At 48.9% G+C, this 24,702-nt stretch overlaps 1 protein-coding gene across 1 annotated transcript in view; it reads left to right on the top strand.

Annotated features, from left to right (window-relative positions):
- The window catches only part of LOC123361493 (fibroblast growth factor receptor 3-like), a 37,609-nt gene extending 15,174 nt beyond the window's left edge, over positions 1-22,435 (top strand). Inside the window, exons 8-14 of the mRNA XM_045001447.1 lie at positions 8,921-9,031; positions 16,433-16,620; positions 18,396-18,518; positions 19,218-19,288; positions 19,966-20,103; positions 21,926-22,031; positions 22,328-22,435. Of these exons, the coding sequence (XP_044857382.1) occupies positions 8,921-9,031; positions 16,433-16,620; positions 18,396-18,518; positions 19,218-19,288; positions 19,966-20,103; positions 21,926-22,031; positions 22,328-22,435 (845 nt within the window). The remainder of the gene's footprint in view (positions 1-8,920; positions 9,032-16,432; positions 16,621-18,395; positions 18,519-19,217; positions 19,289-19,965; positions 20,104-21,925; positions 22,032-22,327) is intronic.
- Positions 22,436-24,702: the final 2,267 nt, after the last annotated feature.

Raw genomic sequence — 24,702 nt, 5'->3', positions numbered from 1 at the left:
AAAATATATTTTTTTTAATTCTTTCACTACAGCTCTTATCTGCTATTGTTACCAAAAAAAAACAACAACCAACCAAACAAAAAGACTCCAGAATCTCTCCCTATTCTCCTGATTTTGACTGCCCTATTGCAGCCATGACTTGGTTTTTATTTAAAAAAAACATTTTAAATTTTATAAAGAATCAAGTTACCCCTTAAGGGTTAAATGCTAAATCCCAAAGCCAAACAACACTAATTACCTGTGTCTTGCAAAAAGGTCTGTCAGTTTTGCAACTTTGAATTAAGAGTCAAATGAATTTTTAGTGGTATTAAAAATAAAAACAAAACTAATTTATCTTACACCTACAAAACAGGAGTTTTACAAACCAGATGTGCTGGTTTAGATTCTTAGAACTTTACATATTTTCACAGACAAATAGATACATACACATTTTCACAAAATTTAACTGCTTAATTCTCTCCAGCCTTTGTAGAGTTAACTTTTCACTCTCTTTCCTTAAATCACTTGTTTATCTCCCAGAATGACACCTTTATCACCTCAGATTTCACCATTTAAGTATTGTTCCAGGGGTTCATGCCTGCACTTACTGCTTTTCTTACTCCTTACACTATGCCCTTAGGGCTTCCAACCTGTTTTTCAGTTTCTTTATCTGTTGCTTGCCTGCTTTTCTGGGCCCGATCCTGCTTTTTGTCCTTTTTACAATGAGATGGGAGTATTAAGGGGGTTGGATCGATCCGGGGTGGGTTTTTGAGAACGGGGTAAAGGGGAGCGCTCGGTCTGGTGGTGGGAGAGGAGGCTTTTAATAAAGCTTTTAACTTATTATTTGAATATTTGAGAGAGGCGAGTTTTTTTATTTTGTCCAGCTACGATTTGCCTCTTCCCACCACTGAATGAAACAATTAACCTCTTCTTTAGCCAATTTAGTTTTAGGTTGGCCGAGTTTGTCCTTTAAGATGTCCACTCGGTCTTTGTTCCAAGATTTTAACAGTGGCCACTGAGTTTTGGAATCCCCCTGAGTTAGCCTAGACCATTTTTCCAGAAATTTACAGGAGTCCGGACCCATCCTAAATACATAAAATGAGCCAGCGTTCGTTTAGGGAACTGTTCCGACTTAGACGTCTGGTTACCAGTACAGGAGGACTTCACACACCAATCGCACAAGAAGGAAATTCGGGTTCGTCAGAGCAACACACAAAAGGAGGCCACAGGCTACTGCCTCAATTGCCCTTGCTTTCACACCAGGGGTTTTACCCAAAGTGTGGTGCGGCTGTGTCATAAGTAGTTAGTTAAGGGTTAAGGTCTACCTGTAAAGGGTTAACACAGACCTGGTGAAACACCTGACCAAAGGACCAATCAGGGAAGAGAATTTGAAAATCCCAGAGAGCGGGAACTTGGGTCTCTGTGTTCTTTGTTCTGAGTTCTTAGCCGTCTGGACCTACACCAGACCAGACGCTTAACCAAGTCTGCTCATCTTTCTGAACTAATTTCTTCTATTCAAGCTAGTGAGTATTAGAAGTACTGGGTAATTGCATATAAGAATCCTGTGTCTGCAATTCTGTGTGTTTGCATTGATTATTCGTAATTTTGCCTGTACTGTTTGTACTGAGGAAAAGGGAGAAATTTCTCCAGGGATTAATAAGATTAGACCCTATGAATGTCTATCTTGGATTCATAGAGATTGTGTATTTTTTCTCTTCTTTCTTTTATTCTTTTAATAAACTCTTTTAAGTTCAGGACTTGGTTAAGTTCCTTACCTGTGGATTCAGGGGAAGGAAGCTAGGCACCACTCGGTGGAGACAAGGGTTTTCTCCAAGCAGAGAGAGAGCAGGAGAGGGAGGGGGGAAGTGGGCTGCTTCCCTGTGTGTAGAGATTCAAGGGGTTTGAATCTGGGTTCCCCAGGGGAAGCTTGGGGGACAGGCAGTGCGTCAGACACGTTAACCTGACTGGTGGCAGCGAGAAGGAATCCTACCCTAAGGGTTAGGGTGGGGGGAGAATACCTGCGGGTCCCCATCTTTGAACCCACAAGCTCAAAGTGGGGGTGAGATCCCAGGACATGGTGGCAGCGGAGTTTCGAATCCATTGTTAGAAGGAGTTTTTTCAGCTGGGCTACGCTGAAGGAAGCTATTCTCTTCTTCTAGAGCAGGAAAGCAACCTGAGAGAAGAGGTAGTTTACTAGTCTTCTGTTTCTAAGTGGTATTGTTAGAAGCAGTTCCAGCAGTTTGGCTGGAGGGAATTAAGTTTCCAGCAGGCTTTGGTGAAAGCAGTTTCTTTCGGGTGGCATAGAAAAGCACCTTGGAGGAAAAGAAAGTGTGTGCATTCCTTAGGTGGGGGGAAGTGCCCTCACAGGTTGCAAGGAGGTGTGTCCCTCCTTTGTGTGATCAGGATTCCTTGGGTGGGGGGAGTGCTCCTCTGAGCTCATCCCGTCCAACAGGGAAAACAGGTTTGGTGAGGAGAGAGAGCTCCTGAAGCCAGTTTTTTTGTCCTGTGACTTTTGAAATGCAGAAGCCAGGAAGCCGAGATTTTCACTAGTCTTTTCTCACAGAGAGACAGAGAGTTTTTTAGATTTTCCCTGTTGCTCAGTACAGAACAATAGAGAGTTGCAACACACAATTTGCTATACACAGAATTAATTACCCTTTCTCTACTCAAGTTATCATAAACAGGGAGGGGGTGTCCAGCACCCCAAGGCACAGATATGACAGAAACAAGTGACCAACTAGAGCTTGCTCGATTGCAAATAAAAATCCTGGAAGCCAAAGAGAGAGAACACCAGATGGCCATGGCGGCCATGGAGGCAGACCAGAAAGCCAGAGAGGCAGACCACATCAGACAAATGGAATTAAGAGAGAAAGATCTGGAAATCCAGAGGCAGGCTCTGGAAGTAGAACAGGCTAAGCAGCATAATCCACCACCCCATCCACCTACTGATCACACTTTTCGGAAAAAATTTCCCGCCTACAAGGCAGGGGATGATGTTGAGGCCTTTTTAGAAAACTTTGAGAGGGCCTGTATTGGATACCATCTTCCTAAAGACCAATACATGATGGAGCTGAGGTCACAGCTCAGCGGACAATTATCCCTTGTGGCAGCTGAAATGCCTAAAGACCAGATGGACGACTTTCCACTGTTCCTAACCAAGGCCAGACTCAGAATGGGCATCACCCCTGATCACGCCCGTCAGCGTTTCAGAGCCCAGAAATGGAAACCAGAGATGTCATTTCCAGAGCACGCTGCTTACCTGGAAAGACACTATTTCTCCTGGATATCAGGATCCAAGGTTGAGGAGCTAGACGACCTACACCTCCTGATATTGATGGAGCAGTTCCTAGATGGTGTTCCTGAGAACATTAGACGCTACATCCAAGATGGTAAACCTAAAACTCTCACTGAGGCAGGAGAGATTGGAGCCAGATGGATGGCATCGGTAGACAACACGAAAGCTACTGCCAAAGGGAGCGATTCACACAAGGTACCCACCGAGACTAAACCTTACCATCGAGGGCCAATCAAGCCCACACCTACAACCCAAGCACAGTCACACCCTACCTCTTCTTCTACCTCACCAGTTTCCAGTAAACCAACACCACCCCGTGACCCATCAAGTGGGCGATGTTTTGGATGCAATGAACTGGGGCATATCAGAGCCAAATGCCCAAAGAACCTGAACCGGGTCCAACTCCTTGCACCTGCACACCAAGGAAACCCGGAAGTAGATATCTCTCAAATACCCATATGCTTTAGGGAAACTTTGAGAGTGGACGGAAAGGCAGTTGTCGCATGGAGAGACACTGCAGCACATGTGTCAGCTATCCACCGAACCTTCGTGGACCCCAAATTCATCAACCCGAAAACCAAAGTGACAGTTCGCCCCTTCATGTCAAAACCTGTAACATTACCTACAGTGCGTTTACCTGTCCAGTACAAGGGCTGGTCAGGGACGTGGACTTTTGCTGTCTATGACAATTATTCTGTCCCCATGATACTGGGCAACCACTTGGCCCATCACGTTGAGCCGCCAGAAACAGAGGGAGTGGTTACACGCAGCCAAGCCAGACGAGCTGCTGCACCCATACCTGTTCCTGAGCCATCCACCAAGACCCCGTCTGTGTTACCAGAGACCCAGACAGCGGTGGTGGAACCGGATCCCATGCCAACACCTACAGCAGCCATACTACATCCAGTCCCAGAACCGGAACTGGAAGAGCAACCAGCGCCAGCACCGGCGCCAGCGATTACAACTCCACCGCCAGAGGGCGACAACGGGCCTGAACTGGAAAAACCAGCACACAAGCCTACCCTAGAGGCTCAGCCGGAGCCTGAAATAACACCTCGTGGACCAGCGGAGAGCGGTTCACAGTCAACAGAAACAATCTCATCACCTACATCACTTCCAGAGGAACTGGTGTCTCCCGCCTCAAGGGAACAGTTCCAGACGGAGCAGGAAGCTGATGACAGCCTCAAGAAAGCATGGGCGGCGGCACGCAGCAACCCACCGCCTCTCAGCTCCACTAACCGATCCCGGTTCGTTGTGGACCAAGGACTTTTATACAAGGAAAGTCTTTCTGGTGGACACCAGGAGGGCTGGCATCCTCAAAAACGGTTGCTAGTTCCGACAAAGTACCGGGAAAAGCTCTTAAGCTTAGCCCATGATCATCCCAGTGGCCATGCTGGGGTGAACCGAAGCAAAGACAGGTTGGGAAGGTCCTTCGACTGGGAGGGGATGGGCAAGGACGTTGCCAAGTATGTCCGGTCTTGTGAGGTATGCCAAAAGGTAGGAAAACCTCAAGACCAGGTCAAGGCCCCTCTCCAGCCACTTCCCATAATTGAGGTCCCATTTCAGCGAGTAGCTGTGGATATTATGGGTCCTTTCCCAAAAAAGACCCCCAGAGGAAAGCAGTACATACTGACTTTTGTGGACTTTGCTACCAGATGGCCGGAAGCAGTAGCTCTAGGCAACACCAGGGCTCAAACGGTGTGCCAGGCCTTAACTGACATTTTTACCAGGGTGGGTTGGCCCTCTGAAATTCTTACAGATTCGGGAACAAATTTCCTATCAGGGACCATGAAAGACCTGTGGGAAACTCATTGGGTGCATCATTTGGTTGCCACCCCGTACCACCACCAAACTAATGGCCTAGTGGAAAGGTTTAATGGAACATTGGGGGCCATGATCCGCAAATTCGTCAATGAACACTCCAATAATTGGGATCTAGTGTTACAACAGTTGCTGTTTGCCTACAGGGCTGTTCCACATCCCAGTTTAGGATTCTCACCATTCGAGCTGGTATATGGCCATGAGGGTAAGGGGCCATTACAGCTGGTAAAGCAGCAATGGGAGGGGTTTACACCTCCTCCAGGGATTAACATTCTGGACTTTGTAAGCAACCTTCAAAACACCCTCCGGGACTCTTGGGCCCTTGCTCGAGAGAACTTAAGAGATGCTCAAGCAGAGCAAAAGGTCTGGTATGATCGACATGCCAAGGAGCGGGCCTTCAAGGTTGGAGACCAGGTCATGGTCTTGAAGGCGCAACAGGCCCATAAGATGGAAGCGTCCTGGGAAGGACCATACATGGTCCAGGAGCGCCTGGGAGCTGTTAACTACCTCATAACATTCCCTGATTCCTCTTTAAAGCCTAAAGTGTTTCATGTTAACTCTCTAAAGCCCTTTTATCCCAGAGAATTACAGGTCTGTCACTTTACAGTTCAGGAAGGAGATGACACCGAGTGGCCTGAAGGTGTCTACTACGAAGGTAAAAGAAATGGTGGTGTGGAAGAGGTGACCCTCACCACAACCCTGCAACGTCTGCAGCGTCAACAGATCAAGGAGCTGTGCACTCACTTCGCGCCCTTGTTCTCAGCCAACCCAGGACGGACTGAGCAAACCTGCCACTCCATTGACACAGGTAATGCTCACCCGATTAGGACCCCACCCTACAGGGTGTCACCTCATGCCAAAGTTGCTATTAAACAGGAGATTGACAACATGTTGGAGATGGGTATCATCCGCCCTTCTACCAGTGCATGGGCATCTCCAGTGGTTCTGGTTCCCAAACCAGATGGGGAAATACGCTTTTGTGTGGACTACCGTAAGCTCAATGCTGTTACTCGTCCAGACAACTATCCAATGCCACGCACTGATGAGCTATTGGAAAAGTTGGGACGTGCCCAGTTCATCTCTACCATTGATTTAACCAAGGGATACTGGCAGGTACCACTAGATGAACCCGCCAGGGAAAAATCTGCCTTCATCACCCATGCAGGGGTGTATGAGTTTACTGTGCTTCCATTCGGACTGCGGAATGCACCTGCCACCTTCCAAAGGCTGGTGGATGGTCTACTAGCAGGATTGGAAGACTGTGCAGTTGCATACCTCGATGATGTGGCCATTTTCTCTGATTCATGGCCTGAACACCTAGAACATTTGAAAATGGTTTTTGAGCGCATCAGGCAGGCAGGACTAACTGTTAAGGCCAAAAAGTGTCAAATAGGCCAAAACAGAGTGACTTACCTAGGACACCAGGTGGGTCAAGGAACCATCAACCCCCTACAGGCCAAGGTGCAGGCTATCCAACAGTGGCCTGTCCCAAGGTCAAAGAAACAGGTCCAATCCTTCTTAGGTTTGGCCGGATATTACAGGCGATTTGTACCACACTACAGCCAAATCGCTGCTCCACTAACTGATCTGACCAGGAAAACCCAGCCAAATGCAGTTAAGTGGACTGATGAGTGTCAGGAAGCCTTTATCCAGCTTAAGGCGATGCTCATGTCTGACCCTGTATTAAGGGCCCCGGACTTTGACAAACCCTTCCTAGTTACCACCGATGCATCTGAACGTGGGGTAGGAGCGGTACTAATGCAGGAAGGACCGGATCACAACTTCCATCCTGTCGTGTTTCTCAGCAAGAAGCTGTCTGAGAGGGAAAGCCACTGGTCTGTCAGTGAAAAAGAGTGTTACGCCATTGTGTATGCCTTGGAAAAGCTACGCCCATACCTTTGGGGACGGCAGTTCCAGCTACAAACCGATCATGCTGCACTAAAGTGGCTTCATACTAACAAGGGAAACAACAAAAAACTTATCAGATGGAGTTTAGCTCTCCAAGACTTTGATTTTGAAATTCAACACATTTCAGGAGCTTCCAACAAAGTTGCTGATGCACTCTCTCGTGACAGTTTCCCAGAATCTAGTGGCTAAAAAGTGTTCTTTACATGTTATATGCTTAGTAGTATATGTAATAGTGCATGTGTTTATTACTCTGTTGGTTTTGCAGTTTAGGAGGAAATCGCCGCCAGTGGATCCCACTGTGACGATTTGGGGGGCGTGTCATAAGTAGTTAGTTAAGGGTTAAGGTCTACCTGTAAAGGGTTAACACAGACCTGGTGAAACACCTGACCAAAGGACCAATCAGGGAAGAGAATTTGAAAATCCCAGAGAGCGGGAACTTGGGTCTCTGTGTTCTTTGTTCTGAGTTCTTAGCCGTCTGGACCTACACCAGACCAGACGCTTAACCAAGTCTGCTCATCTTTCTGAACTAATTTCTTCTATTCAAGCTAGTGAGTATTAGAAGTACTGGGTAATTGCATATAAGAATCCTGTGTCTGCAATTCTGTGTGTTTGCATTGATTATTCGTAATTTTGCCTGTACTGTTTGTACTGAGGAAAAGGGAGAAATTTCTCCAGGGATTAATAAGATTAGACCCTATGAATGTCTATCTTGGATTCATAGAGATTGTGTATTTTTTCTCTTCTTTCTTTTATTCTTTTAATAAACTCTTTTAAGTTCAGGACTTGGTTAAGTTCCTTACCTGTGGATTCAGGGGAAGGAAGCTAGGCACCACTCGGTGGAGACAAGGGTTTTCTCCAAGCAGAGAGAGAGCAGGAGAGGGAGGGGGGAAGTGGGCTGCTTCCCTGTGTGTAGAGATTCAAGGGGTTTGAATCTGGGTTCCCCAGGGGAAGCTTGGGGGACAGGCAGTGCGTCAGACACGTTAACCTGACTGGTGGCAGCGAGAAGGAATCCTACCCTAAGGGTTAGGGTGGGGGGAGAATACCTGCGGGTCCCCATCTTTGAACCCACAAGCTCAAAGTGGGGGTGAGATCCCAGGACAGGCTGCAATTGTGCAGATTCCACTCACTCAGACCGCAGGGACAGGAACCCCTTGGTCGGCCGATCCCCGGACAGAGATGGCACCCAGACTCAAACACTCCACAGGAAGACGGATAGACACAGAGACAGGACAGTCCTCAGTCCGGACAAAACACAGAAATAATTACCTGACCAGATTCCTGATGTCAGATCCCGGGATCCCTACCAGAACAGAGTGGGAACCAACAGGTTCAATGGCGTAGACTTCACTGTGGTCGTGCACCTTTCCGTTCTGGTGGAGGACCGCTCGGGCCAAATGCCCAGGTGCCAGCTTCCACGGTCGTCCTACAAAAACAGTCAGGAATCACACAGCTCCAGTGAAGACGGTTGCCATCTCGGTGGGACCTCCAAATTGTCAAAGTTAGACTCAGGACTCACAGTTTGTCAGACCACTCTGTTTTATTAGCACAGCGCTCTGCTAATAACACCCAGATAATGTGAGCCCCATGCAAGACACAAACTATCTTATTTATACAGATAAAAGGATGAGAACTTAACAAGATAACAAAGGGAGCAGAATCAGATAAGTTTACCTGGGCTAGGCATGCATATCTTATTTCCTTACTAACTACTACCCATCTTCTGTTAATGTTTTGCCATTAGCACCATTGTTTATGCCTAATGTTTCTTTTCCTGGCACCTGTATTTCAACATTTCTTATTTCTGCTTAAAGGTACATACAACATTTCTTTAATCCATTCTTATTTTTACAATATAATTCATTCTACTTTCACACTTCCTAACAGTTTCTTTCTCTTTTTTCCCCTCGTCTTCTCCAGATGATGCTACTGAAGAGGATCTTTCTGACCTGGTGTCCGAAATGGAAATGTTGAAAATGATTGGGAATCACAAAAATATCATTAACCTCCTAGGCGCCTGCACGCAGGATGGTATGTTTCAGAGAAGGCCATATGCTACCATCGTACTTCATGATTTCAGTGGGAAGCAGTCCCATTCTGCTCTGTGGTGCACACCGTACTAGCTCAGCCTTATGTGTACACAGTTGCTTTTCCATACCTGTACTGCAGGTTTCTGGCCCAGCAAGCAGAGCGGTTTCCCCCTGTAATGTAATATTGTGCTCCTGGAGCCTCTTATTCAGGCTGTGTAGAGGCCAGGAGGATTTCACCCTTTCTTCATGCATCTGAATTGGCCCACAAGATTAATTGTGTGCACAGACATAACTAACTGCTTTGCTCAGTGAGAAGTTGGGTGGCTTTTAGATGTTGGAGCAAATATATATATGGCTCTACCTGTTATCGATACTGGTTTTTCAAAAGCTTTTCCTTATTGTCCTCCTTTTTTGGGAAAAAAATGGAGCTGGAAGCAGAGAGAGTGGTGGTTTGACTGTCATTTATTATTATTTACTCCCTGAATGCCCAAAATATGCTGGCTTTGAGTCCCAGCCCTGTGGGTTTAGGCAATTCACATAATACTCTCTATGTCTAAGCCTTCCCAGCCATCAAACGGAAAGGATAATGCTCGCCCACAGGGCAGTGAGGCAGTTGAGTTAATGTTTGTGTGTCGGTTCTGGAGATGTTTGTCAGTGGCCGCTTGGCTAGGGAACCTGACCTGAGTCCTGTCCCTATCTAACCTTCTTAGGTACTTCGGTGGCCCTCAATACTATAGTATCTGAGCACCTCATAGTCTTTAATTCATTTACCCCCAGAACACCCCTGTGCGGTAGGGAAGTTCACAGATGGGGGAACTGAGGCACAGAGACAAAGTGACACACCCAGGGTCACACAGGAACTTTGTGGCAGAGCTGGGACTTGAATTTGCATTTCCTAAGCTAGTGTTCTAACCATTGGCCCTTCCTCTTCAGTGCTACATTTGTGGCTGACCTGCCTCATAGACTCTGCATCAGAAGGGACCATCATGATCATCTAGTCTAGGGGTGGGCAAACTTTTTGGGGCGAGGGCCACATCTGGGTGAGGAAATTGTATGCAGGGCTGGGGCAGGGCGGGTGGAGTGCGGGATGTGGAGGAAGGGGCTCAGGACAAGGGATTGGGGCAGAGAAGGGGTGCAGAGTGTCAGAGGGGGCTTAGGGAAGGGGGTTGGGGTATAGGAGGGGTACGGAGTGCAGGATGGGGCTCAGGGCAGGGAGTTGGGGTGCACGGGGTGCAGGGTGCAGCAGGGAGCTCAGGGCAGGTGGTTGGAATGCACAGGAGTGCAGAAAGGGGCTCAGGGCAGGGAGTTGGGTGCAGGAGGGGTGCGAGGTACAGGCAGAGGGCTTAGGGCAGGAAGTTGGGGGGCGGGGGCAGGAGGGGTTTGAGCTCCAGCCCGGTGCCGCTTACCTAAAGTGGCTCCGGGGTGGCAGTGGCGCACACCAGGGCCAGGGCAGGCTCCCTGCACGCCTGCCCTGTCCCCACGCCACTCCAGGAAGTGCTGCGGCCCCTGGGGGGGGGGGCAGAGGGCTCTGCGTGCGCACATGGAGCCCTTTGCCTCCCGGCCCAGGGGCTGCTTCTGAGAGCAGCACCAGGCCCGCAGCACCACCAGGGGTAATCCCGCGGGCCGGATCCAAAGCCCTGAAGGGCCGGATCCGGCCCGCGGGCCATAGTTTGCCCATCCCTGATCTAGTCTGACCTCCTGCACAACGCAGGCCACAGAATCTCACACACCCACTCCTGTAACAAACCCCTAACCTATGTCTGAGTTATTGAAGTCCTCAAATTGTGGTTTGAGGACCTCAGGGTGCAGAGAATCCTCCAGCAAGTGACCTGTGCCCCATGCTGCAGAGGAAGGCGAAAAACCTCCAGGGCCTCTGCCAATCTGCCCTGGAGGAAAATTGGTTCCCGACCCCAAATATGGCGATCAGCTAAACCCTGAGCATGTGGGCAAGACTCACCAGCCAGCACCCAGGAAAGAATTCTCTGTAGTAACTCAGATCCCAACCCATCTAACTTCCCATCACAGACCACTGGGCATACTTACCTGCTGATAATCAAAGATCAATTAATTGCCAAAATTAGGCTATCCCATCATACCATCCCCTCCATAAATGTATCAAGCTTAGTCTTGAAGCCAGATATGTCTTTTGTCTCCACTACTCCCCTTGGAAGGCTGTTCCAGAACTTCACTCCTCTAATGGTTAGAAACCTTCATCTAATTTCAAGTCTAAACTTCCTAGTGTCCAGTTTATATCCATTTGTTCTTGTGTCCACATTGGTACTAAGCTTAAATAATTCCTCTCCCTCCCTGATATTGGTCAGGCTAAACAAGCCAAGCTCTTTGAGTCTCCTTTTATAAGACAGGTTTTCCATTCCTCGGATCATCCTAGTAGCCCGTCTCTAAACCTGTTCCAGTTTGAATTCATCCTTCTTAAACATGGGAGACCAGATGAGGTTTCACCAGTGCCTTATATAACGGTACTAACACCTCCTTATCTTTACTGGAAATACCTCACCTGATGCATCCCAAGACCGCATTAGCGTTTTTAACGGCCATATCACATTGGCGGCTCATAGTCATCCTGTGATCAACCAATACTCCGAAGTCCTTCTCCTCCTCTGTTACTTTCAACTGATGTGTCCCCAATTTATAACCAAAATTAATCCCTAAATGCATGACCTTGCACTTTTCACTATTACATTTCATCCTATTACTATTACTCCAGTTTACAAGGTCATCCAGATCTTCCTGTATGATATCCCAGTCCTTCTCTGTGTTAGCAATACCTCCCAGCTTTGTGTCATCCGCAGACTTTATTAGCACATTCCCACTTTTTGTGCCAAGGTCAGTAATAAAAAGATTGGTTCCAAAACCGATCCCTGAGGAACTCCACTAGAAACCTCCCTCCAGCCTGACAGTTCACCTTTCAGTACGACCAATTGTAGTCTCCCCTTTAACCAGTTCCTTATCCACCTTTCAGTTTTCATATTGATCCCCATCTTTTCCAATTTAACTAATAACTCCCCATGTGGAAGCATATCAAATGCCTTACTGAAATCGAGGTAGATTAGATCCACTGCGTTTCCTTTGTCTAACAAATCTGTTACCTTCTCCAAGAAGGAGATCAGGTTGGTTTGGCACAATCTACCTTTTGTAAAACCATGTTGTGTTTTGTCCCAGTTACCATTTACCTCAGTGTCCTTAACTACTTTTTCCTTCATTTTTTTCCCAGGACCTTGCATACTACAGATGTCAAACTAACAGGCCTATAGTTACTCGGATCACTTTTTTCCCCTTTCTTAAAAATAGGAACTATGATAATGAGCTTGCAATTTCATGTGCCAGTTCCTTTAATATTCTTGGATGAACATTATCTGGGCCCCCCAGTTTCATCCCATTAAGCTGTTCGAGTTTGGCTTCTACCTCGGATGTGATAATATCTACCTCCATATCCTCATTCCCATTTGTCATCCTACCATTATCCCTAAGCTGCTCATTAGCCTCATTGAAGACTGAGGCAAAGTATTTGCTTAGATATTGGGCCATGCCTAGATTATCCTTAACCTCCACTCCATCCTCAGTGTTTAGCGGCCCCACTTCTTCTTTCTTTGTTTTCTTCTTATTTAGATGGCTATAGAACCTTTTACTATTGGGTTTAATTCCCTTTGCAAGGTCCAACTCTACATGGCTTTTGGCCTTTCTCACTTTATCCCTACATGTTCTGACCTCAATAAGGTAGCTTTCCTTGCTGATCACTCCCATCTTCCATTCCTTGTAGGCTTTCTGATTTTTCTTAATCACCTCTCTGAGATGCTTGCTCGTCCAGCTTGGTCTACAACTCCTGCCTATGAATTTTTTCCCCTTTCTTGGGATGCAGTCTTCTGATAGTTTCTGCAACTTTGACCTGAAGTAGTTCCAGGCCTCCTCTGCCTTTAGATCCACAAGTTCTTCAGTCCAATCCACTTCCCTAACTAATTTCCTTAATTCTTTAAAGTTAGCCCTTTTGAAATCAAAAACCCTAGTCCCAGATCTATTTTTGTTTATCCTTCCATCTAGTTTGAACTGAATTAGCTCATGATCACGCGAACCAAGGTTGTCCCCTACAACCATTTCTTCTATGAGGTACTCACTACTCACCAAAACCAACTCTAAAATGGCATCCCCTCTTGTTGGTTCTTCAACTACTTGGTGAAGGAATCCATCAGCTATTGCATCCAGAAAAATCTGAGCCCTATTATGATAACTAGCACTTGTCCTCCAGTCCATATCTGGGAAGTAAAAGTCTCCCATGATCACACAATTCCCATTAGTGTTTACTTCATTAAAACCTTAAAGAGGTCTCTATCCATATCCAGATCAGATCCTGGCGGTCTGTAGCACACCCCAAGCACTATCTCAGGGGTGGCTCTAGTAGCTTTCTTCCCCAATGTTATTTTTACCCAGACAGACTCTATCTTATCCATTCCTTATTTCTTTAGTCTACCTCATCATTGATATACAGTGCTACTCCACCACCTTTGCCTTTATTTCTGTCTTTCCTAAACAGCACATACCCTTCAATACCTGTACTCCAGTCATGACTACTATTCCACCATGTTTCTGTTATCCCTATAATATCCGGTTTCACTTTCTGCACCAGTAGCTCTAGTTCCTTCATTTTTTTACCTAGGCTCCTTGCATTAGTGTACAAACATCTTATTTTTTGCCGTTTGGCTTCACTGACATTCTTTACCCGATTAGGCACAGACATTCTACCACCAGTATCCAGGGACGGCTCTAGGCACCAGCAAAACAAGCTGGTGCCTAGGGCGGCAAAATATAGGGGGCGGCAAAAGGCTGGGGCCCCAGCTCATCCTGCTGCTGCGAGCGGAGGAGCAGCCCGTCCCCTGCAGCCGGGGCAGGGCCGCGCTACCGGCTCCGCTTCGGGGAGAGGGATGGCCCCTTACCGGTAGCGCGGCCCTGCCTGGCTGCAGAAGACGGGCCGCTCCTCCTCCACTTGTTTCCCAGGTCCTAAACAGCGCTGCAGCCGCTTGGCTGGGGGAGGGGGGCGGGGCTGGGGGGGGCGGGGCTGAGCTCCGCCCCACTCAGAGCCGTGTGGGGAGGGGGCGGGGCTGCGAGCTCCGGGCCGAGCGGAGGCAGCTGAGCTCAGCCTGGAGCTCGCGGCCCCGCCCCCTCCCCACGCGGCTCTGAGCGGGGAAGAGCTCAGCCCCGTCCAGAGCCATGCGGCTGCCGCGCCGTGAGCCGGGGGTAAGCAGCCGGGGCGGGGGGAGTGGCTAAGGGGCAGGGAGCCCCGGGGACACTCAGGGGTCAGGGAGGGGGCACAGGTTCTGTGGGGGGGGGCGGTCAGGGGCCAGGGAAGGGGGGGTTGGATTGGGGGGGTCTCAGGGAGGTGTTTGTCAGGCACCCCCGACCCCATTACCCCCCCAGGCCCAGCCCTGACCCCCAGCTCCAAGCCCAGCCCCTCTGAGGTGGGCACCCCCCCAAACCCATCCTCCCCACCCAGCCCTGATCCCCAGCTCCAACCCCAGCCCCTAGGACCTGGGCACCCCCCCGGCCCCATCCGCCTCACAGCCCTGACCCCCAGCTCCGAGCCCAGCCCCTCTGATCCGGACACCCCCCTGACCCCATTCCCCCCACAGCCCTGACCCCCAGCTCTGAGCCCAGCCCCTCTGAGCTGGGCACCCCCCGACCCCATTCCCCCCAGCCCTGACCCCCAGCTCCGAGCCCAGCCCCTCTGATCCGGACACCCCCCTGACCCCATTCCCCCCACAGCCCTGACCCCCAGCTCTGAGCCCAGCCCCTCTGATCCGGACACCCCTGACCCCATCCCCCACTGCCCTGACCCCCAGCTCTGAGCCCAGCTGCTCTGAGGTGGGCACCCCCTGACACTATCTCCCTCACCCCAGACCCCCAGCTCCGAGCCCAGCCCCGTTGAGCCGGGCACCCCCCGACCCCATCCCCCACAGCCCTGACCCTCATCTCCAAGCCCAGCCCCTTTGAGCTGGGCACCCTCCGACCCCATCCCCCCACCCCAGACCCCCAGCTCTGAGGCGAGCCCCTCTGAGCCAGACAACCTCCGACCCCATCTCCCCACAGTCCTGAGCCCAGCCCCTGTGAGCCGGGCACCCCCCAGCACCCAGCTCCCCACCCAGCCCTGGGCAACAGCAGCACCACCTCCAGGCAGTGACAGCCCATTGGCACCAACCATCACCATCACCCAGCAACAGCCCATTTTGTAATTGCAAATGTATACTGACCAGTAAAGCATTTAATGTTTTTAAATAATGTATTTGGTGTATTTTCAAATTATTACAAATTAATTTTCACTAGTTATTTTTTACATTTCCAAATACATGTTACTATAGTATTGCAACTTTTTTTATGGAAGGGGCCCCCAAAATTGCTTTGCCCTGAATCCTCTGGGCGGCCAGGGAGGGAGGGAAACGGGGTCCCCTGGAGCCGAGCCCGGGCTGCGATGGCGGCGATGGGCTCCTGGAGTGTGTGAGGAGGTGAGCGGCCGGCTGGGTTCGTCGGTGCTGAGCAGGTAGCCCCACAGCCGGAGATCCTCGCCTTCCCTCCTGCCAGGGCTGGGCCAGGGCACCGTGAGGCTGAAGAGCAGCAGGTCCGGGGGGCTCTCCAGGTCTTTGGCTGCCAGCATGTCGAGGGTGAGGGTGGTGAGCGCGAACTGATCCACCTTGGCCACCAGCAGTGCTGCGAAGCCCAGGGAGGGGGCCGTGTTCTTTGCGCCACCCCGTAGCCGCGCCGCCACCTGGAAGTACTCCCGCTCCGTGCTGCCCAGCAGCTCCACCCACATGGGGACAGAGTCGCAGCTGGGCCAGGGCTCGGCTGCAGTGTGCTGGTAGCGGATCCCACATTTGGGGGGAGGCCAGTGCTGGGGCAACAGGGGGTGTGAGTGGGGGTTACTGGTGGGCGGGGGGGGCTCATGTCTGCCAGTATCACCTATTAGACTGGTATCTACACTATCCTTCCTCCTTATGTCCATTCTCCTACCCACGGCTGTATCCTTTCTTGCTTTGTTTTCTTCCCTCTCAATGTTAAATTCCGGCATGGAGATTACCTGGACATCTCCCCCAGATTCCTAGTTTAAAGCTCTCTTAATCAGTTGTGTACCAGCCGCCATCCTAGAAATCTATTTCCCTCCCTACTTAGGTGAAGTCCAGCCCAAGAGAACAGTCTTCCGCCCATGAATGCTTCCCAGTGGCCATACATCCCAAAGCCCTCCTTATAGCACCACTGCCTGAGCCATCTGTTGATCGCCATAATGTCACCTCACCCCCTCTTTCCCTTTCAGTAAAATGAGGCTAGTGACTCTCACTCTGCTTTGCAAGGCGCTTTGTAATTATGATGTAAGAGCCAGATTGTGACTGTTTTTTGTTGGCAGGCCCACTTTACATTCTGGTAGAATATGCGTCAAAAGGGAACTTGAAGGAATATCTCCGGGATCATCGGCCGCCTGACACATTTTCACTCAACACCTGCAAGCTGCCAGAAGAGCAGTTAACATTTAAAGATTTAGTCTCGTGCGCCTACCAGGTGTCCTGTGGCATGGAGTATTTGGCATCTCAGAAAGTGAGTTGAGTGACTTGGAGTCTGTTATTTATCACGTACATAAACATATGTGTCATGTGATAGGTGTGCACAGTGCATTGTGGGCAAATATATGACTGGGTTCTGCCCTTAAGAGCCTAGTACAGGAATTATTTTTTTCAGTAAGAAATGCATTGCTGCTTGCAAAGAAGCATTGTTAAGGGACCTAGAAGTCCATTTGTGTATGATCACATCCATTTATGAGCGATTTTAGCTGGGTGCCCCTTTGCTGTAATCAACAATCCAACAGTAAGACTAAGCTTGATAAATTTATGGAGGGGATGGTATGATGGGATAGCCTAATTTTGGCAATTAATTTGGCAATTGATCTTTGATTATCAGCAGGTAAGTATGCCCAGTGGTCTGTGATGGGAAGTTAGATGGGTTGGGATCTGAGTTACTACAGAGAATTCTTTCCTGGGTGCTGGCTGGTGAGTCTTGCCCACATGCTCAGGGTTTAACTGATCGCCATATTTGGGGTCGGGAAGGAATTTTCCTCCAGGGCAGATTGGCAAAGGCCCTGGAGGTTTTTCGCCTTCCTCTGCAGCATGGGGCACGGGTCACGGGTCACTTGCTGGAGGATTCTCTGCAGCTTGAGGTCTTCAAACCGCAATTTGGGGACTTCAATAACTCAGACATAGGCTAAGGGTTTGTTATAGAAGTGGATGGGTGAGCTTCTGTGGCCTGCATTGTGCAGGAGGTCAGACTAGATGATCATAATGGTCCCTTCTGACCTTAAAGTCTATGAGTAAGTGTGTGAACAGTTTGGCAATACATGGACAATTGCAGAGTCCGTATGAAAGGCAGACCTCAGTTGCGTGTTTTCAGTGAGCAAATACAAATGTCACACAACAGAAACGTCTAAAGGCAGAAGTAATTGACTTTCAGATGTCTGACCTTCAGTCAGTCTCAGCCACTAGCCAGAGGTGGCCACGGTCAGATTTAGAGCCATGCTGCGCTGTACGCTGCATCTTGGTGGCGTCAGCATGACAGCAAAATTGAAAGTCACTTTGAGAGAGAATCTCATCTCAGACAATAGAATCAGGAGCCTCTGTGGCCCCTTTTCAGTACTGCTGAAAGTGCAGAGCATCAAGGCTGAGACAGAGACACAGCCTGTGACAAACATTCGTTTGCTAGAAGAGCAGTATATCTGGTTAGTTACCAGGTGAACGTAGACTCCCTTGGAGTTAGCCCAGCGAAGGATTTGACCCATTCATAACAAGACCTGACACTTACATAGAGCCATCCGTGGGCTCCGAAAGCACTTTGCAAACATTGGACCTGACACTAGTCTCGCAATTGACAATCAGGCCCATCTTACAGATGGGGAAACTGGGACATTAGTTTATACACAGTGAGTCAGTCGTAGAGCAGGGAATCAAATCCTAGTGTCTCGATTCCCATTGCCCTCCTGTAAGTAAACCATTAGCCCAGACTCTCCTCCCTGGTGGTGGCAGCTTGGTGTTCAGCCCCGGGATCTAGCCGATCTCCAGTCCGAGTGTCCTGTCCCGAGAGAGCAGATGAAGAAGCACTGCTGTCTTGCCTGTGTGTGTGTGTGTGTGTGTGTGTGTGTGTGTGTGTGTGTTAGATGTTGCTTAGAAGCCGTTTGTCTGAGACTGCATGTGGCAGCGATGATCTAAAGGGCGAAGAATTAAATGGTGCAGCTTTATTGGCTTTCAGGTAAATGAATCGGCATAAACCACGAATCATAAGCAGTTTAACGAGCCCATATTTATCTTCATGCTCACCTTTCACAGTGCATTCACCGAGACTTGGCAGCCAGGAACGTGTTAGTCACTGAAGACAATGTGATGAAAATAGCCGATTTCGGCCTAGCCAGAGATGTTGGCAACATCAGCTGTTACAAGAAAACAGCCAGTGTGAGTACACAGCTGCCAAGTGCATGGCAGGTCCCAGCGGTGGAGGAGTCAGCAGCACACGCCCTTGGTCCACACCTTCTTTTTAAACAAATTACTGCATTGAGAAAAACATTGGGCCCTGATCCAGCAATTGGTAGCAGGCAGGCAGGCCCCTGTACCCACAAGGAGCCCTGTTGAGATCATCGATAGTCCTGCTGAAATGACAAAAACACCCCATTTGATTTCAGCGGGATCACAGTGAAGCCATTGGGTGAATTCACTCTGTGGATTTCCCCCTACAGTTCAGACTAAGCAGCATTTTTGCACTGAGTGAAATGATCTCTTCAAGCCAGCGAGGCCTGTGTGTGTTGGTCCCACTCTATTTTGAAACTGTCCAGCCCCACAGCTGCGTTCGTACATGATGGATGCTGTTTTTCATGCAGAGATTTAAATGTCTTGATTCATTAAACCTGTCTTGGCAGTGAAATGCAGCATGCAAGAGGGTGAGGGTGTTTATAATGCAGATAGTCAGTGAAGACCGGGGATCAAATGTTATATTCTGTTTACATGTGGCCACTACTGCCTGCACAGTGATCAGGGAAGCAGATGTGGTGACTAATGAAAATGTTTCAAACTGGATTAGAATAGAAGATTCAGATAGTGCCCTTGTGGCTGAGTGAATATGCTGATGGAACATTCCCTTTGTCTTCCTAATTACAGGGTCGGCTGCCTGTGAAATGGATGGCTCTAGAAGCATTGTTTGACGGGGTCTACACTCACCAGAGCGATGTGTAAGCATTATTTGTATTCTCTCTTCTGTAAATTTCACATGCTGTAGCTTCAGTGATCCAAAATCGTAGTTTCAGCACGTAGGTAATGCAGCAATGGACACATCAGTTTACCTAAATTAGAGAGATAGAAAGAGACACACAATCTCTATTTTAAAAAAGAAAATGAAGGAGGCAAAATATATTTTGAAAAAGTGGACTTTTAAATGTAGCACAGCAGCAGTGCCAAGGCATTTAACATTAGACCTGTGCTGATTTTTGTAGGGGGTTTCTGTTCCAGTCCGGCCAGTGAAATAAGGGTTGTAACAAGCAAGCTTTGATATCAGCTTGCACAGTGGCCTGTGGTTCCTAGCCTGTGATTCAGTGAAGCTGGGCATGAATCATTGGATTTGTTCCATTCAGTGGAGCTGGTGGAAGACCTAACGAAGAGCCAGGGGTAATAAATGGGCTGTCACCTATCTGATTAAATGCTGATTTCAGTTTCAGACGTGGTGCCTGGGAGTTCTTTGCTAGTGAGTTGGATCAGCAGAGATCTCCAAGTAACTAGTGAAAATGGCCTAGGCAATTAGTCATGCTATTGACGTCTGTGTTAGCTGTGCATGGCTGCACTGAAATAAAGCAAAAAACCAAACAAACTGAAAAACCTCATTGAATTTTAAACATCTTTCTTTGGTTCCCAGCTGGTCTTTTGGAGTGCTGCTGTGGGAGATCTTTACTTTGGGGGGGTCTCCATATCCGGGAATTCCAAGCAAGGAACTCTTCAAATTCTTAAAAGAAGGCAATCGGCTGGACAAGCCAGCAAACTGCACTCATGACCTGTAAGTGAGGGAGGGAGTAGCTTTATGGCTTCATTTCTAGAAACCTTGGCTGACGCACGAGTTTATTTTCCTTCTTAATTCACTTTCTCCAGGGTGTGTGTGTATAAATATTGCTGCCCATTCCTTTGTCTGACCCCCACTTACTACTGTTTAGCTGGTCCTGCTGTGCGATTGTCCGGCTGGCTCCAGATAGACTTACCGAGCCTGATGCATTTAGACTCATTACATCACCGACAGTCAAAATATGCAGCTACGCTTGCTATGCTTGGTCGATTCATGTCAACCCATGCCCAGCTCAGGTCTGTGGATTTGCCTAGGGAGGCTCAGGCATAAGCAGACTAAGCAATCGCTTAGGTCCCCAAGCAGTATTTGTTGGGGTGGAGCAGGGGAAGAGGATAGTCCTTCTTTGAGCCCCCAGTGGGCTAGCAGTGCCTCTGGTGACTTACCCTTCGAATGCAGCATTTCCTGCCTGATGTATTTGTCTGATTGCAGCAGTACTCCGCTCCCGGCACGTTGGCCACTGTGCGGGCAAGAAACACTTTCTCTGGCCCTGAGACCATTGCTAGGAGGCCGGTTCTGAGCCTCTGAAAATGGCATCATTACGTTTAGTTTCCTTCCTTGTTGTTTCAACTTCAGTAACTCCCTAAACAAATGTGAATTAAGTAACATTTAATTGCCTGTGTCTAACTCCAGTCAGTACGCTGGGACTGAGGCAGGACAAATCACTATTCAGTGAGTGTCGTGCTAGCAGTACTCCATTTTAAGCCTGTTGTCTCGCCGTTCCCGGCTGTTGTCTCTTAACTCTTCCCTGGTCCAGTTGGCTTTGCCTACTCCACACTGTGGACAAACCTGCTGTAGGCAAAGCTTTCCCTGCTGTATGTTGGATTTCAAAGCAGACCAATCTGTATGAAATTGGTATTTGCTCTTGTTTCATAAGTGCTGCATCTCTGTGGGAGGACGCCCTCTCCTGTAAACATCATTGGTTCCTGCTTAAGGGAGAGGGCACTCAAGACCAATAGGGCCTGATGAGTGTCCTCTTGCTCCTAGCAAAGTGACAGGGCGAGAGCCAGGCCTTAGCATTGTTTACCATACAAACCAGATTTCCGACTAGGACATTAGGGGCTTCTGTTTGGATAATCCAATGGCTTCCTAGTCAAATGTGACAGTTTATGGCTAGCTTTGTGATTTGCAGGTCGCCCACCTTATTGTAAAGGGGTGTGCGTGCATGTCAAAGAAGTTGAAGTGTGAATTTCCTCCTCCTTGATTTCCCTTTGGGGCCTCTGGTCCTGCTGCCAAGGCCATGAATGCTGGGGCTACATAGAGCACCAAGCCATTGGCAACCTTAGGCCTATGCTGCCAAGGACTGTGTGATAGACAGCTACAGTAATAAAACTCCTGATAGACCCAGCTGCCTTTCTCAGTACTCTGTAGCCTGGGCTTTCCCTCCCTCTTCACACCCAGTTTCCATACCTGCCCCTCTTGGGCTCCGGCACTGTGGGTTCCTAAGGCCCCGTGCTGGAGAGGTTTACCTAGGGGATCCCCTTTCTTTACTTCTGCTGCAGGCATACCAGCTGGGTTGTGTTACGCCCTGTAGCAATGCACAGACTGGTGGCTGTATCTGGGCTGGGCAGTGGGTTCAGGCACAGAAGGAGCTGCATGTCTCACTTTGTTTAGAGCAATGCAAAGCAGTGGGGGCTGGTTCTGCCCCAGCAGGTGCATGGGCCAAAGCCTGGCTGTGCTGGGACATGTAGATCTGCACACGTGCTCTTCTCTCTCCCCCACCCCATCACAGGGAAGGCCTCTTGCTCTTTGTTCTCCTCAGGTACATGATCATGAAGGAGTGCTGGCATGTAGTCCCATCGGAACGGCCAACCTTTAAGCAGCTAGTGGAAGACCTGGATAGGGTCCTGACTGTAACACCAACGGAGGTAAGTGTTTCTCTCTGGCTAAAGATCAGTCCTGAGCAGAGATGGGCCTGAACCAGAGCCCTGCAGTTGAGCTCTGGAGGTGGCTTGAAATTCAGACCTGGCCCCTATCTTTATAATTGGCTAAGCCAAAATCCCAGATCCCCAAACCCTCATGCTTTGGGGGTGTTCAAAACCCAGCTCTGGCATCCCCAGCTCTAACCCTAATGCTTGTGGTAACTGAAAAGTGTTGCAGCATCATTAGCTATCTCTCCTCCCTCACCCCTGACCATGTAACCATGTGTCTTCTCTCCTTGCAGGAGTACCTTGACCTCTCCGTGCCATTTGAGCAGTATTCCCCCGCCCGCCAGGACACACACAGCACCCACTCTTCGGGAGACTATTGCGCAATGAAGGCTGTTCCGTGAAACTGCTTGGTAATTCAAGAAGCTTTTTGTTGTTGAGCCATAGAAGTTTGGGGTTATTTTTTTCCCCATTTTGCTGTATAAGAAGTCTAAAAGCACTGTTTCTCCTGAAGGAACTAATCTCTAGCCAAGATGATTTGAGATATATATATATATATATAAAAACAAACAAACACCCCCTGTTAAATGTAGGGGTGCTGACTTCTGGACCTCCGGGAATGGATTATCGAGTGCCAGAGTTGCCATTCTGTGCCTGCAATATAAAGAAGAGGAAAAAAACCCTTTCTTTTTCTGGGGAGGAGAAGTGTAAAGAATGTAGAAATTCTTTGCTTATGCAATCTGTTCATGAACCTTTTTGGTGAAGCTGAAGAGACACATTGCCTGCAGGGATTAATATATTTATATAAATAGCTGTATTTTTGTTGGTTGTTTTTTTTTTTATAGTCACTTGATCATTACCCAGCTACTTATATAAAAAAAAAACTCCCCCCCCCCCCCCACAAAAATCCCTTTTTTTGACATAGTCACAATCTCAAAGGAGTTAATGGTTTGGTGGCAAACAGCGGTTTGACTGTAATAGATCATAACCCTCTCTTGCACTTGGGCTGCGGGTGACTGGTGTATACAGAAGAGTCAGAACATTCCAAACGGAAGGGCAAATGCATGAAAGTCATTGTAATGTGTTCATTTTGGGGGTCATAGAGAGGAAAGCGTCAAAGTGGTGGGTATAAAGGTACCACATGTCTCCAGGGAATTGCTAAATAATTAAATCAGAAGCAGAATTATGGTATGTCTATACTACCCACCGGATCGGCGGGCAGCGATTGATCCAGCGGGGGTCGATTTATCACGTCTAGTCTAGACACGATAAATCAACCCCCAAGCGCTCTCCCATTGACTCCTGTACTCCAGCGCCGCGAGAGGCACAGGCAGAGTCGACGGGGGAGCGGCAGCAGTTGACTCACTGAAGTGAAGTGAAGACACTGCGGTGAGTAGATCTAAGTCCGTCGACTTCAGTACATTATTCATGTAACTGAAGTTGCGTAACTTAGGCTGCTGCAGCGGCCCAAGCCCGGCAAAGCCAGTGAGTGGACTCGGGGCGGAAGCCACCAGGATGGGATGGGGTGGAGTGGGGAGGGGAGGGGAGGGGAGGGGAGGGCTCGCGGGGGGGCTGTGGACCCTCCAGGGGAGTTCAGGAGGCAGGGAGAGAGGAACCTGTTCTGGGGAGCAGCCCCTGGGCACGGCTGGCCCCTGGGATCTATAAAGGCTTATTGGGATTTGCCCCTCAATGAAGTGAAGTGCAAGGGGCGGGAGCGCAAGGTGGAAGTTTTGCCCAGGGTGCAAAATATCCTTGCACCGGCCCTGCCTCAGGGGGTGCGTGCACCCCAGGTGAAGAACCACTGCACTAAACTCAGGGGCGGCTCTAGAAATCAGGCTGCCCGAAGCAGCGCGGTGCGCTGCGCCGCCCTTCCCCGGTCCCGCGGCGGGTCCCCTCTTCCCGCGGCTCCGGTTGAGCTCCCGCAGGCATGACTGCGGCAGGTCAACCGGAGCCCGGGACGAGCGGACCTGCCGCAAGCATGACTGCGGCGGGTGCCGTGGTCCCGCGGCTCCGGTTGAGCTCCCGCAGTCATGCCTGCGGCAGGTCCACCGGAGCCAAATGCCACCCCCCCCCGGGAAAGGGCCGCCCCACGCGCCTGCTTGGCGCGCTGGGGTCTAGAGCCGCCCCTGACTAAACTGATATCTGCATTTTAATTTAATTTTAAATGAAGCTTCTTAAACATTTTAATAAACTTGTTTACCATTGTCAAAATGTTGTTTCAACATTATCTAAACAAAAAGTTTCATTTTTGGTTTGAAACAACTTTTTGTTTTGAAAATTGTTGTTTCTTTTTGGAGATTAAGGTTACAAAAGCTTGAAAAAAAAATAAAAAGTTTTGGAAGTATCCAAAAGAAACATTTAATTTTACCTAATTAAAAAAAAACCCAATTCAGGTTCAGTTCATAAAAATATGAGATTTATAATTTGTCACAATTTGTGATAGGATAAATTTCAGAATCTTTAAAACTTTCATGGGATGGGAAAACCATTTCCCACCTAGCTCCAGTAATAAGAGAGCCTACTTCACGTGTCCACCTCTGTACAGTCTGTTAACTTCTAACCCAGGTTTTCACTGCAGTTAACACCTCAAATTAGCCTAACTCCGATGAGAGCAGCTACACAGTGAAATAACATTCAGATCGTAGTGATTGAATTGCCCGCTGAGTTGTGT

This window comes from Mauremys mutica, unplaced genomic scaffold (genome assembly GCF_020497125.1).
Source record: "Mauremys mutica isolate MM-2020 ecotype Southern unplaced genomic scaffold, ASM2049712v1 Super-Scaffold_2380, whole genome shotgun sequence".
NCBI lineage: Eukaryota > Metazoa > Chordata > Testudines > Geoemydidae > Mauremys > Mauremys mutica.
This window is presented reverse-complemented; position numbering and strand designations above follow the sequence as displayed.